Genomic DNA, 18,328 nt, shown 5'->3' on the forward strand with positions numbered 1-18,328 from the left:
CTTGATGAAAGACGCACATAAGCTGCCCACATCTGTGTGGAAATAGTGTGTAGCATTATTTATATCTCCTTGGACTTAAGACTGCATGGATAAATCACCTCCAGAGCATGGGTGGGAGGATAGAGCAGAACATGCTCCATTTCTCAGAAGGCCACCTGCTCTGTCCTACGGGAAAGGGTATAAAACCCAAACAGTCCACTACCTCCCAAGAAAATCTCACAGTCTGCAGTAGCCATGAGATCTTGAGAGCTTATAGGTATAGCCTTTTCCCTCTGTTTTCATTTGTCGGAGTGATTTACCCAGTTCAGTGTCCTGTGTCCTTGCTGGTGACACGATTTTCTTTCTTCTCCTGGTTCTCTCTAAACCTAAAGTAGCAACAGTTGTGGTAGTGAGTTTTGTTCTTTTTCTTTTTCTTTTTTTTTTTTTTACCTTCAAGCATGAAGGCTCCAGCTTTGTTGAACTTTAATGAAAGCATTTTCAACATGCCTGGACAAAGTCCTACCATTGAGAGTCATTAGCCTCATATAGACACTATTACGACCTCGTGGAATAATTAATTCCTTAATGAACATATTACCCACTAAACCTGATTTTGTATTTCCTCCTCTTAGACCCCATCGCACTTATGGACCTGTTTTTTTTTTTGGCATTCGGGTACAGCTCCAATGAGCTCTGTCAAGCCCCTGTGCACAGCAGGGTTTGGTTTTGCTGAGAAAGCCTGTTGCTGGAGTTCTCTCTCACATATGCCATCAACTGAGAGGTGAAAGGAGCTATTGGTACTCTAATATTTAAGTGTGGAAAAGTCACATTTTCCTAGGACTTCCCTTTTAATGTGAAAATTGTCATTCGGTTGCTTCTTTTGTGTTAGTCATCCAAACGATGTGTTGCTCATACGCTCGACCCCATGGTCCACAAACCTGCCGTATAAAGGGCCATGTAGGAAATATTTTAGGCTCCATGGGCCCGTGTCTGCTGCAGGTACCCAGCTGAGAAGCAGTCACAAATGGCGTGTACACCAATGGCCACGATTGGATCCCAATCACGCTTTATCTGTGAGCACTGAGATTTGAATGTCCTGGCATTTTCATGGGACACAAAATGGTCTTTGATCCCAGTCTCCCCAACCATTTAACTGTCTAAAAGCCGTTCTCGTGGGCCAGAGCCCGCCAGCTGCCATACTCAGGAAGAAGGTATTCACGTGGGTGTTGCGTGCCGCTGAGCGCTGTGGACTTCACAGCCTGAGGGCAGGCATGTAGAGCTAGAGCGTGAAGGCGTCTGTTTAGAGAAGGAGCATCAAGTGCATCGGGCTAGGTCCTTGCGGCCTGTTGTCAGAGTTGCTCTTTAAAATGTCACATCTCAGGTCCTGCAGCCATGTTTTGGGAAGAGTTCTGGGCATCTGGATGTTTCTGCGCAGGGCCAGCTGCATTCACAATGCTGCTGTCCTCATTTCCCCCTTGCTGTTACTCCATTCTAAAGCAAAGCCTTCCCTCTGGTCCCTCCTTCCTAGCTCTTCCTCTCATGACCTGTCTGGCACGTGGGAGCACACGAATCTGCAGCGTACCTCTGACCATTTTAGCTCCCTTGGGAGTGTCGACAGCCTGGACCAGCCTTCCCAGACCTACCCCTCCGGACGCCTCTCTGCCGCCAAGTCCAACAGCAGCATTGACCACCTGGGCAGCCAGAGCAAGCGGGACTCGGCTTACGGCTCATTCTCCACCAGCTCCAGCACGCCTGACCACACCTTGCCCAAGGCTGATGCCTCCTCTGCAGAGAACATCCTCTACAAAGTGGGCCTTTGGGAGGCCTCTAAGCCAGCCGGCAGCCGGCAGGGCCAGGCTGCCAGCGATCCTCAGGGCCTGGAGGAGAGGCTTGGGTATTTCCCACCCCGGGTGCCCTGTGAGAGCAGCAAAAGCCCCAGGCCAGAGGACAGTCCTGAGGCCAAGCTGGCTGCTTCTGGGAGGTCAAATTTTGGGCCAGTCTGGTATATCCCTGATAAGAAAAAAGCACCTTCATCCCCTCCTCCTCCTCCTCCCCCTCTCCGTAGCGACAGCTTCGCTGCCACCAAGAGCCACGAGAAGGCCCAGGGCCCTCCATTCTCAGAGATGACCAACGTGCAGCACTTTCCAGGCATGACCCGTGCCCAGCCCCGCAGTGACTGGAGACCTGAACCCACCGATCAGCAGTGGAGGTTGGTGCGTCCCAGCAACGGGAAAAGAGCTGGGAGCTCGGGCTGTGCACCAGATGTCCCCCTGGACTGTGGAGTGCTGCCCTCTGACCACAGGACAGGCGGCCTCCCAGGGGTCCCCGGCCGGCTCCAGTCCTCTCTGTCCAGCACAGATGTACGTTTCCTGCAGTCCTATGGCTGCCAGCACCCACGCCAGTACAGTGACGAGAGTCCCTTTTGTCACGAGGTCCCCAGGGCCGGCACGTTGCTGAGGGAGCAGCCCCGTGTCGCCATCCCTGGGGGCCGCCAGGAGCCTTCTGCTAACCCTTTCCAGGATGACAGCCCCACTCAGGTCAGATGGCCCAGTGCCACCAACCAGAAGGGGGACAGTGGTGGGCAGAGCCGCTACTACTGTGTGACCACCAGACAGTGCCTTCAGGGAAGCACACAGGCAGCGCAGCTCCACGAGGATTACTGGCATCCTGACGTGGCACCAGGTGCCCCTGAACACCCTACCACACACCCGATGGGCCAGAAAGCCCGGTGTTACCTGCCTCAGCACGAGGAGGCCCTGGACGCCCATGAGAGAGACAGGGGTGACCCGGTGGACAGAGCAGCAGAGGGCCGCTCCACTGGAAGTGAAGAACCGCAAAGAGCCAGCCACAGCGAGAAAGCCTGTCTGAAGAAAACTGCAGATGACTTCATGTGGGCTGACGGAGAAAGCAGCAAAATCTCTCGTCAGAAGACCCCTATGTTGCACTCGCTGGCCCAGGAGGGGACGTGCCGGCCCGAGAATGGCCAAGACGGTGGTACGGAAAGGCCGCCACCATTTGATGCCCAGGTGGGCAAACCGACACGGAGAAGTGACCGGTTCGCCACCACTCTGAGGAACGAGATCCAGATGCGACGAGCCAAGCTTCAGAAAAGCAAAAGCACGGTGACGCTGACTGGAAGCGGTGATGCGGCTGAGGAGGCCGGCAGCTGGAGGGCGGAGCGGGGAGGGGCCACCAGTGCCACCCCAGAAGGTTCCTTCACGGGCACGTATAAAGACCACCTGAAGGAGGCCCAGGCCCGGGTCCTGAGGGCCACGTCGTTTAAGCGCCGTGACTTGGACCCCAGCCCAGCTGATCATCATGCAGGGTCACCAGAGCACCGGGCTGAGGAGCACAGCGCAGATCCAGACACCGCCCCCCACTTCTGGGAGGGGGGCCTGGCCAAGCTGCCCCCATCCGGAGGTGGCATGCCGCACGTTCTCCGCATTGGAGGCCGGAAACGGTTCACAGTGGAGCAGAAACTGAAATCCTACTCTGAACCAGAGAAAATGAACGAGGTGGGGCTCTCAGGGGATTATCGCCCTCACCAGCACCCTGATGCATCCGAGGAGACCGTGGTGGGCACATTCGCCGACAGGTGGAAGTTTTTTGAGGAAACAAGCCGACCCATTCACCAGAGACCTGGGCAGAGGCAGGCGCTGTGTGGCTTCCCGAAAGAGAGGCTGGAGAGGCCGCAGACAGCAGGCCATGGGTACGAGGGTGCAGAGCCTTCATTCCAGAAGAGGCCCCGTACTACCTCCTTTGGAGAAAACCCCAGTGGTCCCAGAAGAGCGGGGAAGGTGGGAAAACTGGAACCGCCTCAGCGACTTGGAACCTTTGCTGAATATCAAGCCTCTTGGAGGGAACAGAGGAGAGCCCTAGAAGCCAGGAGTTCCGGGAGGTATCACTCAGCAGATGACATCTTGGACGCGGGCCTGGATCAACACGAGAGGCCGCAGTACATTCACGGGAGGTCCCGGTCATCACCATCCACAGACCTCTACAAACAGGTAAGCCTGGCACCTGATTAGGGACAGAGCTGCCCCCTGACTGCTGTTGTACAGCACATACAGGATGCACCCCAGAATATAACGGCCCGGGGTCCGTGTGACCTGTGTCCAACTGTTTGAGCATGTCTATGCGCCAGCTCTTCTCATGTCAACTTGTGTGAAAGGTACCTGGGGACAGAATCCGTATGTTCGTGGTAGTTTAAGTGCCATCTTTGAGTGCCTATCTCGAGTCCCCAGCCTCCTCCTCCTCCCCTCTTGCTTCAGCTGTCTTTCCCCATGATTAGCTTCCCCAACCCAAGCAAAGAATTTGAGGAGGACTCTACAAATTGGTAGGTTCTCCTCTGAAATGGAAAGGGGTACCCATGTAAAGAAGACCCAGGACAATGTGCGATAACCAGTCTTAAAACCTTGAAGCCGTTTTTTAAAATTTTGAGTATTTGTTCTTTTAGTTTTTTTGTGTTTTTTTTTCTTCAAATATTTTTAGAGATTGCTCCAGGGCAAATGTAATGAAATATGCAATGCATTAAACTACTGCACTTTTTATAAGGTAAGTGCTTTGATGGTAGAAGTTGAATTTAAGCTTTCTAGAAAAGCAGAGTATTCGTAGGCATACTCAAAGTTGATTGCCAGGCTGGCTCTCCCTCTCTTGGCCTCTGCTGCCTCTTAAACCTACATTCATATATTTCAAAGAAAATTTTTATAGCAAGAGGTGCAGCTTCTCTTAAAAATAACCAGTAGTGAGTTCAGTGCACCATAGTCTGTAGGTGCGTGTAGAGAGCTGCCTGTTTCTTTGTGATGTCCTGGTGCCAGTGGGCCTACAGATGCCATGGGTGTGGCTTTCTGCCGTGGCTGTGTCAACCTGTGGCCTGCACAGCGTGACCTCTGAGAATTCCACGCTGTTCTGTCAGGAGAGAAGAATCCAGACTCTGGCAGGTCCGAGGGCTGGAGGCTTCGCTGTAGTCAGTTGTAACCAGCTGTATGTGAGATGATTTGTGCTTTTGTTTTTGCTTGGACCAGTTGTGCCACACGGTTCTATAGGCCTCACACAGGCCTTCTGCTAACTGCCCTAGAACAGAAGTGGACTTACAGTCTAGTTCATTTGTTTTGATAAGTTTGGAGAACTGAGCTTGCCAGCCCCGTGGCCAAGTGGCAGTACAAGACAGCAGGCTGCGTCACTGCCTCCGTGGTACAGGCTCACAGGACAAACCCACAATGACGGGGTTCATAATAATAGATGTCTTAAAGAAGGCAGCTTGATGACTTGGTGTCTTACTGTGCTGCTCTTGGCAGGAAGCTGCCATCGAACCACAACAGCAAGTGGGGGACCCTGGTGAGCGCAGAGAACTTTCCTCCACAGTCTGGGCCGAGGAGGGACATCCCAGTCTGAGGTAGGTGAAGTTTGGATCTGGGGTTACTAAGAAAACATTTTGGGGGTGGCCTTCTTTCCGGTGGGTGAATCCCAAGTGAACATGATTGGGCATCCATTTTTTGCCAAACCGAGAGTGGCTGCTAACTGGATGCAGTTTCCAGCGTGCCTGGGGGGAGATGCCGCGGTGCGTTTCGAACGGAGCCTGCAGCCCTGCCCTACTGCCAGGAGAAGCATCTCCAGGGCGCTGACACCCTCTAATGCCTTCGTGGCATTTTTTGGTTCTTAAAATGGCTGCTGTGTTCTCTGTACAGTAAGGTTCTTTATGTTGATAGAATGAGAAATCCAGTGTAATGTGCTTGAATGAAATGCTTTATCCAGTTGCTCGATTGAAGGGATGCTTTAATGATCGAGTACACAGCTGGGTTGCTGGGGCATGGTCTCCAAATCAGAGTTGCCCAGGATTGTCAATTAGGAAGGAATAGAGCCAGCCTTTCTAAATTGGGCTTATTTTGAGCATGAAAACAGAATTAAGTCTGCTGGCTCCTCAAGAGGATCAGAGCATCTGAAAGAATTCTGCATGGCAGTAGCATATTACCGTTTTGTATCCCATAATTCTTAAATGTGGCCAGTGTAGCTGTTTAGATATAGTTTAGATCAAATACATAGGTAGGTAAGTAGGTAGAGTCCTCTTGCCCTTAATATGCACGAGGATGGAGGGAGAGGAAAACATAGATTGCTGTAGGATCTGTGGTATCACCTTATTTTAAAAGGGCTGAAAGAAGCACAGAAATAAACCTACACAATTGGGTCAGTGAATACAGATTTTTCTGTTGCTTTGAGAATCTCTGGTGATTTGTGATACTCAGATTTAAACACTCGACCTCATAAGGTACCGTTGCAGAAATAACTGATTTAAGTGTTTGCTTTTAAGGGCCTTCTTTTTTTTTTTTTTTTTTTTTTTAAGGGCCTTCTATAACAGGGTTTTATTGCATTTGGCCTTAAACGTGAGTGCTGTTAGCCTTATACGAGAGCAACCAATCTTTACATGGCTCTGCGAGGACAAGAGCTGCATTTTGTGTAGGAAGTCCCTGCAATTAACAGTCTGCATGGCTCAAACCAAGAATCCCTGTGTAAGAAAGAATGGCTGATGAATAATACACCTACAGAATTCAGTAGTTTCTGAGAAACACAATTATAGCTTTATTACTACAGATTCTGAGTACGTCACGTGCCCAGCACCAGCTGTAATCTTTCCCAGCCCTCCCCTTGACTCTGCTGCAGTTGTGAAGATGTTCAGTGCACGGTGGACCTGCAGGCTCTGGCTTTGCTCCTGTGCCCCTGCCATAGGCATTGCACTTGCGCTGCAGAGAGTTCACGTGGTGGTTGGAGTGGGCTCTGCTGTGAACGGAGTCCTAATGAGTGGCTATAGTGTACACTGTGTGTCTGTGTGTTGTAAATGGCACTATCGATAGTGAGAGGGTCAAGAGGAATGGCAGGAGGGACCACATGCGTCATTTATCATGGCCATGTCTTCCAGCAGACTGCATAACCACTCCGAAGAAATTAGTTCCAGAGCCTTCTGCTTTGGAGCTGTAGACCCAGCAATTTTCAGAACTTTGTGCATTCTCAAAGGATGGCGAGATTCAAAATCTAGAACAGGAACATTGAAAAGCCATTTCCCGCTTTTTTCAGAGAATGTTTATTTTCTAAAGGATCAGTAAGAAATAGTGTACTTAAAACATTAAATCTGGGGGACAAAAAAAGAAAAGTCTTGTAGAGGACTGTCTTGCTCACCAAAAACAAAATCCTATAATGCAGAGATTTCAAGACACCTAATGTTTTGCGTAAACTTATAACAATGTCTGTATAAGAAATATGAATTACTTGGGGCACCAGACTGACTCAGTCAGTACAGTGTGTGACTCTTGATCTCAAGGTTGGGAGTTCGAGCCCCACGTAGAGCATAGAGATTACTTAAAAATCTTAAAAAAAAAAATTACTGATCTGATAACCAGTACAGGATAATGAATGTTTTTCATTGTATTCTGTTGAGACAACACAATAACATCAAGATAAGAGTTACTTGTTCATTCAAACCACATTGAGAACATTTTTGTGAGGTTCAAGATTCTGTTCCATGTAAAGATAAGTAGGACAAAGGTTCTGTTCCCAAAGGACCTCACAGTGTAGGAGGGAAGGAGAGACACCAGTATGTACACTGAAGTGATGGCATATAATTAGAATTTTTGTAGAAAGTTATGTGGTCCTTCATGATCTTGGAAGGAGCATGAGGTGAATCCTGACTGAGTCCTGGGGGAAGACCGGAGGTGTTGGAGCCTAAAGAAACCCAAAGCCAAGAGAGCAAATCCAATTGCATTTGCTTACTTCTAGCACTTCCTGTGGTGAACAGCACCCCCTTTCCCCACTCCGACTGGCTTAAACTTAAGGCCAACTTCCATTGTTCCCAGAGGCTCTGCAAGTACTCCCCCCCCCCCCAGGCTCCTGACTGGGGTACCTGTAAGCTGGATGTAGCAGCTTGCTGGGGACTGTCATAACCCCCCACCACAGACTGAGAGAGTAAATTTCTGCTGTTGATGTCGCCCAGAACCCCAAGGTCAGGGTGTCAGCAGGTTTGGCTTCTGGGGGGGGGGGGGCGCTCCTCCTCATGACTTGCAGGTCACCGCGTCCTCCTGTGCTCTTCCCTTTGTGTGTCTCTGCCCCATCTCTTGTAAGAACACCATTTAGATTGGATGACCTCATTTTACTGTACTTACCTCTTTAATTACCCCATCTCTAGTCACATTCTGAGGTCCTGGGGCTTAGGACTTCAGCTTCCAAATTGGGGGGGGGGGGGGGCGGATACAATTAGTCCAGAACACCGGAAGAAATGTCCTTTCTGCCTTATACATTTTAACCAGTGCTGTCGGCTGCATCAGTGCTCTTGGGAAGTGTCATCCCACCTTTGAGCTAATGAGGCCACCCCTGATATGGGAGCATTTAAAATGAAAGGAAGAGGGACCCCTGGGTGGCTCAGTGGTTGAGCATCTGCCTTCAGCTCAGGGTGTGATCTCGGAGTCCCTGGATCAAGTGCCATGTTGGGCTCCCCTCTGCCTATGTCTCTGCCTCTCTCTGTGTGTCTCTCATGAATAAATAGATAAGGTCTTTTAAAAAACAAAATGAAATGAAAGGAAGAGGGAGTGGCATTAGCACTGCCAGCAGTGCCTTGCAATTGCAGGCACGTTCTGATTCAGTGATTCCACTTTTAAGAGTTGACCTTCCGAGTGTATGGCTGCACAAAGGCATTCTCCACAGAGGCTGGGTGGGGAGGAAGGGGACCTGGATATGTGTTTGTGCACTCTTTCCTAGTTCTCATGGAGCCACTCCCATGCTGCCTGCTGGTCTCCCTGTGACTGGCTGGTAGTGCCTCTGAACAGAGCAGCGATGGAAAGCCTGTCTTTGCCACTCCAGCACCCTGCTTGCAGGGGCTCCCATCTGAGCCACAGTCAGCTTGGTCACCTTGCTGCACAAGCCAAAGCCCACTTCCCCCATACAGCATATTGCTCTCTGAGGAGCTCTGCTTCAACTCTGGGATCAAGTTCTCCCCTTCTTTGTTCCAGCTTTCATCATCTCCAGCCTGGACCATGGCTGCTGTCTCCTTGCTGGTCTTGGAATATAAATTAAATTATAATAGTCCCCATCCCCAAACCATTCAATGGCTTTTGGTTGCACTCGGCATAAAATGCAAGCTCCTGACCTTGCCCTGCAAGGCCCTGTATGACCCTCTCTTTTGGGGGGGGGGCACCCTTTCTCATTCTTCTTTCTCATCCAAGCTCCAGACTCATTGACTCATTGCCACCTTTTATCCCTTGAATAAGCCAGCTCATTTCTCCCTCAGGGCTTTGATGTTTATTAAAAGGCTGTTCTTGGAATACAACAAGCCCACCTGAGGACATCTGCCTGGCAAATGGCAATTGGGAGTTCATGCTCAGTTTCAGGAGGGGACTTTATGTAAGCCCAGTGGCTGGAAAATGGATGGGCCAGTTGTCCAGTGGATGGAGATATGGGTGGGTGGTGGGTAGATAAATAGATGGGTAGGTAGATGGGTAAACAGGGTGGATTGGTAGATGAATGGATGGGCACCGGCCTAACAGCCCTTGACTCAGTCCTTGGTTATGGCAAATAATGATCCATATTGAAACATTCTGTGTGCTGAAATTTTAAGATTTTAGTTTACACAATAGTAAGTGAAATGGGGCTTGTCTTTCTATCCTGACATAACATTGAGAATCAGGACATAAACATCTCAAAATAAAAGCTAAGTTGTGCTGGGGTCAATTATTGCTTTCAAATTTGAGAGTTCAAGGAGTACTGTGTTCAGGGAGGCTCCAGAGACCAAAGGCAAAAGGAGATCTGGGGGTGGAGCACGGTGGCTGTGGGTGCTGGCGGGTTCCGTCTTCATAGCTGCCTTCCAGCCATTTCCACCCCCACATTTAGGAGCTGCTGCCTGTGGGCTGGCACTGACCTGCAGGCTGCTATCTTGTTGGGACAGATGAGGGAGGAGGAGGAGAATGAGATTATATTCTGAATTCCCAACAACAGCCGTAAAATTGAATCCGTATGAAATCAAGCTCGTTAGGGAAAATGTGCTTTACTATAAAATTCATAAACAAGGTAAACCCACCAGGGGATCACCTTCCTGTACGTTTTCCCTGAGAGGTGACTTGGTGCACAGAGGTTAATGCAAAGACTGATTTTTTCATTTACTAAACAAGCCTCTTACAAATCAGTTTCAAAGTAAGAGAGAGAACTCAGCCAAAGTCTGCGCCTCGTTTGTTGCTTTAGGGAAGACATTTGCTTTTCCTGGCCCTCAATTAGCTAAGGGGCAATTGAAGCTTTACATCCTGTACTGCTCCGCCTGGTAATTACGAAGCCTGAAGCTGAAGCCCGTGCTGGGATAACAAGGCGACACTCCAGCTTGGATGCCTTCCAGGGCGGAGCCAGCACGGGCAGAGCCGGCACAAGCACGGGCGCAGCCGGCACGGGCACGGGCACAGCCAGCACGGGCACGAGCACAGCCGGCACGAGCACAGCCGGCACGGGGTCGGGCGTAGCCAGCTTGGGCACGGGCACAGCCAGCACGGGCATGAGCACAGCCTGCAAGGCACGGGCACAGCCAGCACGGGCATGAGCACAGCCGGCACGGGCACAGCTAGCACAAGCACAGCCAGCACGGGCACGGGCACAGCCAGCACGGGCACGAGCACAGCCGGCACGAGCACAGCCAGCACCGGGTCGGGCGTAGCCAGCAGGGGCACGGGCACAGCCAGCACAGGCATGAGCACAGCCGGCACGGGCACAGCTAGCACGAGCACAGCCTGCACGGCACGGGCACAGCCAGCGCGGGGACGGACGCAGCCAGCATGGACACGGGCACAGCCAGCACGGGCACGAGCACAGCCGGCACGGGGACGGGCGTAGCCAGCATGGGCACGGGCACAGCTAGCACGAGCACAGCCTGCACGGCACGGGCGCAGCCAGCACGGGGACGGGCGCAGCCAGCACGGGCACGGGCGCAGCCGGCACGGGGACAGCCAGCACGGGGACGGGCGCAGCCAGCACGGGCGCAGCCAGCACGGGCACGGGCGCAGCCGGCACGGGGACAGCCAGCACGGGGACGGGCGCAGCCGGCACGGGGACAGCCAGCACGAGGACGGGCGCAGCCAGCACGGGCACGGGCGCAGCCGGCACGGGGACAGCCAGCACGGGGACGGGCGCAGCCGGCACGGGCGCAACTCCGTCCCAGGGCGGTGGTGTTTGTGCGTGGAGCGCTTGCAGGCTCGCTTCTGTCCTCCCTCCTGGAGCGCACAAAGGGTGCCGCAGGGAAAATCCTGGAGGCGGCGGTGGGGGGTGGGGGGGGGGGTCGTCACTCCCGGTCCTCCCCGACGTTTGCAGCCACGTGGCTTCAGCCGCCGGCTGCGGCCCCACGGTGGCTCCCATGCCGGTCTGGCTTGCGGACTGCACGTTATCTGGGAGGAAGCGTGGCGAGGCCGCGGCGTGGGGCTGGCGGGGGGAGGGAGCGGCTGCCGAAGGAGGGCCGGCGGCACTGCGTGCGCGGGGTGCGGAGACGGGGGGGGGGGGGGGGGGGGGGGGGCGCGGGGGAGCGGGCGGCGCTGCCGCGTGACGGCGGCCGGAACCGCGGCGGTCACGTGACTTCCGGTGCTCTTCCGGGAGACCTTCCTCCGGGTCGGGAGCTGCGCCTGCGCCCCAGGTGGCCGCGCGAGCCGGCTGCTCGGCCCCGCGACCTGCCCGCGCGGCGGCGTCCCCTCCCCGGACGGCGCCACCTGCACAGCTCTCCGGATGCAGTAGCCCTCTGGTCTCTCCTGTCCCCTGACCGCTCTCTTCAGAGCTCACACCCTCGTCGGCTGGCCTTGCTTGGCTGGCACGGAAAGGCTCTCATCGACGTGCTTGCCTTTCTCCAGAAATCCACGTAAACACGCCGAGACCCATCCCTCAGGCTTTCCAGCCGTGTTTCTCTCGTCGCCTGTGTTTTAGGGCTCAGGTGGCCGGGAAGCCCCCATCCAGACGGTCCCACAGGTTTCGTTGCTCCGCACATTAACGCTGTTGCGTATTGTCAAAGGTGCTGGCGAAGCCGGCTCTGCCGCCTTGGGAGATCATCTTAGTTGCCCTTGACATGTGTAGGCTCTTCCGGTTGGTTGATTGCCTAGGTCAGGCGCTTGCTGTCTTGACTCCAGAACCAGGCTGTGAAGTATCGGGCCTCCAGCTCGAGTTTCTTCTGATGGGAACTAGCGTGACACGCTACGGAATCCACATGAAGTTGGCTTTCCTAACAGTACTGGGTGAAGTCACATGTCCTCATCGAACCTAAATGATGAATCCATGTTAGAAATGTACGCACAGGGCGCCTGGGTGGCTCAGTGGTTGAGCATCTGCCTTCGGCCCAGGGCGTGATCCCGGGCTCTTGGGATCGAGTCCCACATCCGGCTCCCTGCATGGAGCCTGTTTCTCCCTCTGCCTGCCTGCTCTCTCTCTGCGTCTTTCATTAATAAATAAAATATATATAAAAAAAAAAAAGAAATGTATGCACATCCGGAGATCCCTGGGTGGCTCAGCAGTTGAGCCCCTGCCTTTGGCCCAGGGCATGATCCTAGGGTCCCGGGATCGAGTCCCATGTCGGGCTCCCTGCATGGATCCTGCTTCTCCCTCTGCCTGTGTTTCTTTCTCTCTCTCTATGCCTCTCATGAATAAATAAAATCTTGAAAAAGAGAAAAAAAGAAAAAAATGAATGAATGATTGAATCAATGAACACACATCTTTGGGTGCTTGACTGGCACGATTGGTTTCGGATTCTCGATTTCGGTTTAGGGTGTGACCTTAGGGCCCTGAGATCTAGACCCTCCTGGGCTCAGCTCAGTGTGGACTCTGCTTGAGATTCTCTCTCCCGCTCTCCTGCTGCCCACCCCACCCCCACTTATAAATGCTCTCTTCCTCTTGCTCAAATACATAAGTAAATCTTGAAAAGAATAGAAAAGAAGTATATACATATCTCATCCATGAACTGTGAACATCGGCTTTTAGTTTCTCCCTTGCAGAAAGTACAGCCTGTGAGAGGGCATGCTGGTGTTCTAATGTGACTAAGTGTCGTGCAAAAGTCAACATTCTAGGGGTGCCTGGGTGGCTCAGTCAGTTGGGCATCTGCCTTCTGCTCAGGTCATGATCTCAAGGTCCTGGAATTGAATCCCACATCAGGCTCCCTGCTCAGCGGGGAGCCTGCTTCCCCCTCCCCTGCACCTGCTCATGCTCTCTCTTGCTATCTCTATCAAATAAAAAAGAGAAGTCTTTAAAATAAGTTTTTAAAAAGTGGACATTCTAAAACAATGGTAAACTGAAACTTGCTTCACAGACATGAGCAAGATTAGGGAGCAAGGTCATAGGGGGTGACCCAGTAGGTGCATTCCTTCTACACCCGCCTACCCCTGAGGCCACCTCCAGTAGCATTCAGTATTAGAGACTTCAGAAAGTAGGCACCAAATGCAGACAGCCACTTTGTTTGAGGCCAGCGTAAGGTAGCTTAGTTACAGCAAATTTTTCCTTTGCTAGCATTTATTCTTATATTAGAACTCTGAAATCATGGCGTGTGCAAAGGACCATTGGGGAACGTCAGGCCCATCAATACAGATCTCCCTTACAAGATGACTGTGAGAGCTGTACAGCCATCTGGTTCTCTGTCTACCTTCTTCCCCTTGGAACCCATAGGCTCATAGGTATCTCTCCATAGAGCCACAGTGACTGGTCTTTGTCTCTGAGGTTACTCTCAGTCACTTGCCCTTTTTTTTTTAATGGGGTCATAAAGATGTATTCAATTGAAAGATCCACATAACCTAAAACATGCTGCTTGAACGTGTACCATTCAGTGACATTTAGTTCATGTTACGCAGCCATCACCACTATCTAGTTCCAGAAGTTTTGTCACCCCAAAAGAAAACCACTTTGTCATTGAGCAGTTACTCCTGAACTGGGTTTACTTTTTTTTTAACTTGAAAGATAAATTGAAATGATCCACTCTGTGCAGTAAGAGTATGTCTTACTCAAAAACAGTTGCCATCATTTGGACGTGAGATGAGTACTTGGCTGTCAAAACTCATTTCCCACAGACTCAGTGTGTTAAGTGCTTGTCAAATTCTTGAAGCTGGTCTCTAACCAGTTTAACTCATAAATTTGAAATTAAAAAAAGACAGTTCTGCAAGTCACCTATTTCTCTTAAGCAATCTAAAATGAATCCAGATATTTCTGAGTGTATGTGTTAAATCCACATATCCCCCAAGAACTCGTAGAAGACAACACAGAGCCAGGATAATGCTTTATGTCTGACCCCAACCCCATCCCTAGCAGCCCTCCTTCCTCCCACTCCCAATACAGTAATCCTCACCTCCCACAGTAATCCTTACCACCCCCACCAGAATTCAGACAAAGAGAAGGTGAAGGAGGAGGGTGGACAAGCATGGATAGTGACAATGTGGTAGCCAGAAAAGTACATCTTCCTCAAGTTTTCTCAGACACCATTTGGAGCATATTCTTGGCGATATACATGTTCTCATTGTGTCATTTTCTGTCTTTGTTTCCATATTAATCCTTAAATTCATAACAGGATATTCTGGATGATGTGCATGACCACACCTTGTGTGTGTGAGAGTTGTCTCATTGCCAGTGCCTAAGAACGTAACTGTTCCTGGCTGAGAGGAAAGATCTGTCACATTCACATGCAAACCAAGCTCTCTCTAGATCAGGGAAAAGACATCAAAGCGCCAGGCCCTCAGAGCTCTGTGTCCTATCAGTCAAAAGAAAAACAGTGAGTGAAATGAGTCCTTCTGTGACAGCAGGGAAACTGTGGTAGCTGAACCCAAAAGAAAAAGCTGGGCCACAGGAGAAACAGCTCATTCTCCGCAAAGCCTCATCACCCTTTGCATTAAACATTTGCTTTATAGTTTTGCTCTCCTATAACTTGCAAATTTGTTTTGTAATTTATAGCCAAAGAGCTATGAAAATAAGGAAAAGACAATGTTTTGTGTTTAGACATATTTCACAATGCAGTAAAAAATAAAGCCATAAACTGCATGGTTTCATATGTAGGCACAACCTGTAGACAGAAAGTAGATTCATTTGCCAGGAATTAAACGTTGAGGGGAATGGGAATGACTGCTGTAGTAGGTGTGGATTTTCTTTTGGGGGTGATGAAAATGTTCTGGAATCAGATAATAATGATGGTTGCACAACTCCATAAATATACTAAAAACTACTGAATTGTATACTTTCATAGGGTAAATTTTATGGTATGTGGACTTTATCTTAATTTTTTAAAATCTGTCAACATTGGGATGCCACAGGGGAAAAAGTTAATATAAATCTCAGGTGCCTGGGTAGCTCTATCAGTTGCACATCTGTCTTCAGCTCAGGTCATGACCCTGGGGTCCTAGGGTTGAGCCCCACATCGGGCTCCCTGTTCAGCGGGGAGCCTGCTTCTTCCTCTCCCTCTGTCTCCCGCTCTGCCTGCTTGTTCTCTCTCTCTCTCTCTCTCTCTCTCTCTTCTCTCTCTCTTTCTCTCTCTGTCAAATAAATAAAATGAGTCTGTGCATTACTCAAGTCTGAGAAATGTGGCTGCCGCTCTGAGGTCGACAGAATTTGTAAAGGGTCACACAGGAAATATTCTTGGCTTCAGGGGAGAAACTGTTCATGTTGTGATGACTCAACTCTTGTAGCATAGAAGCAGCCATGAATAGTACATACAAGAGTATGTGTAGCTGTGCTCCAGCAAAACTTGAAAGGTTTGCCAGCCCTTGGGTTTGGTCAAGGGATGGCCATCTGTGAGTGTACTTTCAGGAATGGGAACATGGGACATAGATGGCAGTCTGTCTAGATATTTCAAAGAGACTTTGTGAGCAGCCCAGGTGGCTCAGTGGTTTAGCGCCACCTTTGGCCCAGGGCATGATCCTGGAGACCCGGGATCGGATCCCACATCGGGCTCCTTGCATGGAGCCTGCTTCTCCCTCTGCCTATGTCTCTGCCTCTCTCTCTGTGTATATCTCATGAATAAATAAATAAAATCTTTAAAGAGAGACTTTGTTTATGATTCTCTTGCAAGAACGAAATCCATTTCTTTTGTCATCTTCATCTTACTTGTCTCGTGGGTGGTGGTTGAACTTCAGGAGTTTACACTGTCCCCCCAGGTAGAGGTGGCTGTGATGCCTTCACAGAGCAGGAGTAGAGGAGAGTGCAGGATGTGCTAACCATGGGCTCCTTTGTTTGTTTGTTTGTTTTTTAATTTTTATTTATTTATGACAGTCACAGAGAGAGAGAGAGGCAGAGACACAGGCAGAGGAAGAAGCAGGCTCCATGCACCAGGAGCCTGACGTGGGATTCGATCCTGGGTCTCCAGGATCGCGCCCCGGGCCAAAGACAGGCGCCAAACTACTGTGCCACCCAGGGATCCCCCATGGGCTCCTTTGTGATGTGTTCTGCATTGGAGTGATGGCATGGGGTGGGGAGGGCACCGTCAGACCCTAAAGACTGGCATGCTACATTAGGTGAAGTGACTCCAGAAGGGCTTAAGGGTTCACCAGGACTGCCCGAGAGGCTGGGGGGAAGAGTTCTCGAATGTAAGTGCTAGGCTGCTTATCTTGTTCTGTTCCCTTTTTATTTGTGGAATTCTTCAAGAGCACAAATGTTCTGGGTCAAAGACAGGGTGTGTATGCAATTTATTACAAGTATTTATAACGTAAAGGCTTATTAGTGTTAACATAGCGCAAGCTCTGAAAAGACGTGAGTGGCCTAGACACCCTGATAATTATGCCTCTCTCTAGTAAACATGGATGTATGAGAACCCAGATTATGAATCTTGATATTACAAAAGTGCTCTCTCTTTGGAAATAATTCATGGAGGTCATTTCTTTAAAAACTCCTCAAGTACAACCAGCATCCAGATCTTGTTTTCCACTACCCTTCTGTAGTCAAAGTGACCAGGGCAGGGAATATAACAAAATGAGACTGGAATATCTTGTAGTGCCAAAAAAAGTAAGGAAATACCAAACCAGAAAGCCCAATAATGTGTCAGAGGGACACAGGAGCCAACTGAAATAGCTTCCTATAGCTAGAATAATTTAAACAAGACAAAGTAGTGTTAGACTGTAACCCAGTGTATAAAGTTTATTCCTGAGTTCATAACTGACTTGCATTAATGATTGAACAAGTAAGTGGAGAGAGAAAAGACAAATTTCCCAAGCAGAAAAATTCCAAGTAATCTGTGTAGATCTTCTGCCCTGAGGCAAGTGGAATACAACTCCTGGCTCCTTAAATATGGGCTGTGTATGGCTCACATCCTTCCAAAGAAGGCAGGATGAAAAGGTGGAGGCAGAGAAGGAGCTCACGATGGAGAAATTGGCATACGCTAACCCCTGCCAGGCGATGCACAGAGACAAGTTGCGTTGACAGCATGACCCTTGCTGTCATGTGATGAGAATGGCACTTGCTACCTTTGTGATCTTCCCTAAAATCCATAACCATAACCATGACCAAAACATCAGGCAAATTTCAGTTGGGAAACATTCTACAAAATGCCTGAACAATACTCCTTAAAACTGTCAACGGCATCAAGAACAAGGAAATTCTGGGAAGCCGTTGCTTGGGAGAAGCTGAGGAGACGTGACAACTGAATGTAATGTGGTACCCTGAACAGGGTCCTGGCACAGAAGAAGGACGTTAAGTAAAAAAGAAATCTGAATCAAGGATGGACTTCAGTTAATATTCATATCCCAAGATTACCACATTAATTATAACACGTTACCATACTAAGTAAGATGTTAACTGTTGGGTAGACCAGGCAGTGGGTATATGGGAACTCTCTTATTGTCATAATTTTTCTGTAAATCTAAAAGCATTCTAAAATGAAGTGCTTATTTAAAAGAGTAATTTTATTAAATATTTTTTTAATTTATTATTTTAAAATAATTTATTTATTCATGAGAGACACAGGCAGAGGGAGAAGCAGGCTCCCTGCGGGGAGCCAGATACAAGACTCAATCCCAGGATCACACCCTGAGCCGGAAGCAGACACTCAACCATGAGCCACTCAGGTGTCCCTTGAGATTTTATTTTTAAGTAATCTTTATACCCAACATGAGGCTCGAGCTGAGAACCCAAGATCAGAAGTTATATCCTTCAGCAACTGACCCAGCCAAGTGCCTCTAAAATAATGTATTTTGTATTATTCAGCTTGTAAATATTAGGAACACACCTTTTGAGCAGTAAGTGTGGTGAAATATCCAATCAGCTACCAGATTCTTAGTAGATATGTATTATGTGGATGGCTGTGCATCCTTGCACTGAGTGTTGAGGATATAGTCTGGGGCAGATGTTACCCTCTCTTAGGAACGGGATCATGTACTCGGTAAAATAATAGGTG

At 49.9% G+C, this 18,328-nt stretch overlaps 1 protein-coding gene across 3 annotated transcripts in view; it reads left to right on the top strand.

The window, feature by feature from the left end:
• SHROOM2 (shroom family member 2) overlaps positions 1 to 18,328 on the top strand; it is a 143,062-nt gene that overhangs the window by 86,124 nt on the left and 38,610 nt on the right. For all 3 annotated transcript variants that reach the window (XM_055337509.1, XM_055337508.1, XM_055337510.1), the window contains 2 exons: positions 1,508 to 3,986; positions 5,277 to 5,374. In XM_055337509.1, the coding sequence (XP_055193484.1) occupies positions 1,508 to 3,986; positions 5,277 to 5,374 (2,577 nt within the window). The remainder of the gene's footprint in view (positions 1 to 1,507; positions 3,987 to 5,276; positions 5,375 to 18,328) is intronic.

This window comes from Nyctereutes procyonoides, unplaced genomic scaffold (assembly GCF_905146905.1).
Source record: "Nyctereutes procyonoides isolate TBG_1078 unplaced genomic scaffold, NYPRO_anot_genome, whole genome shotgun sequence".
In the NCBI taxonomy this organism is placed as follows: Eukaryota; Metazoa; Chordata; class Mammalia; order Carnivora; family Canidae; genus Nyctereutes; species Nyctereutes procyonoides.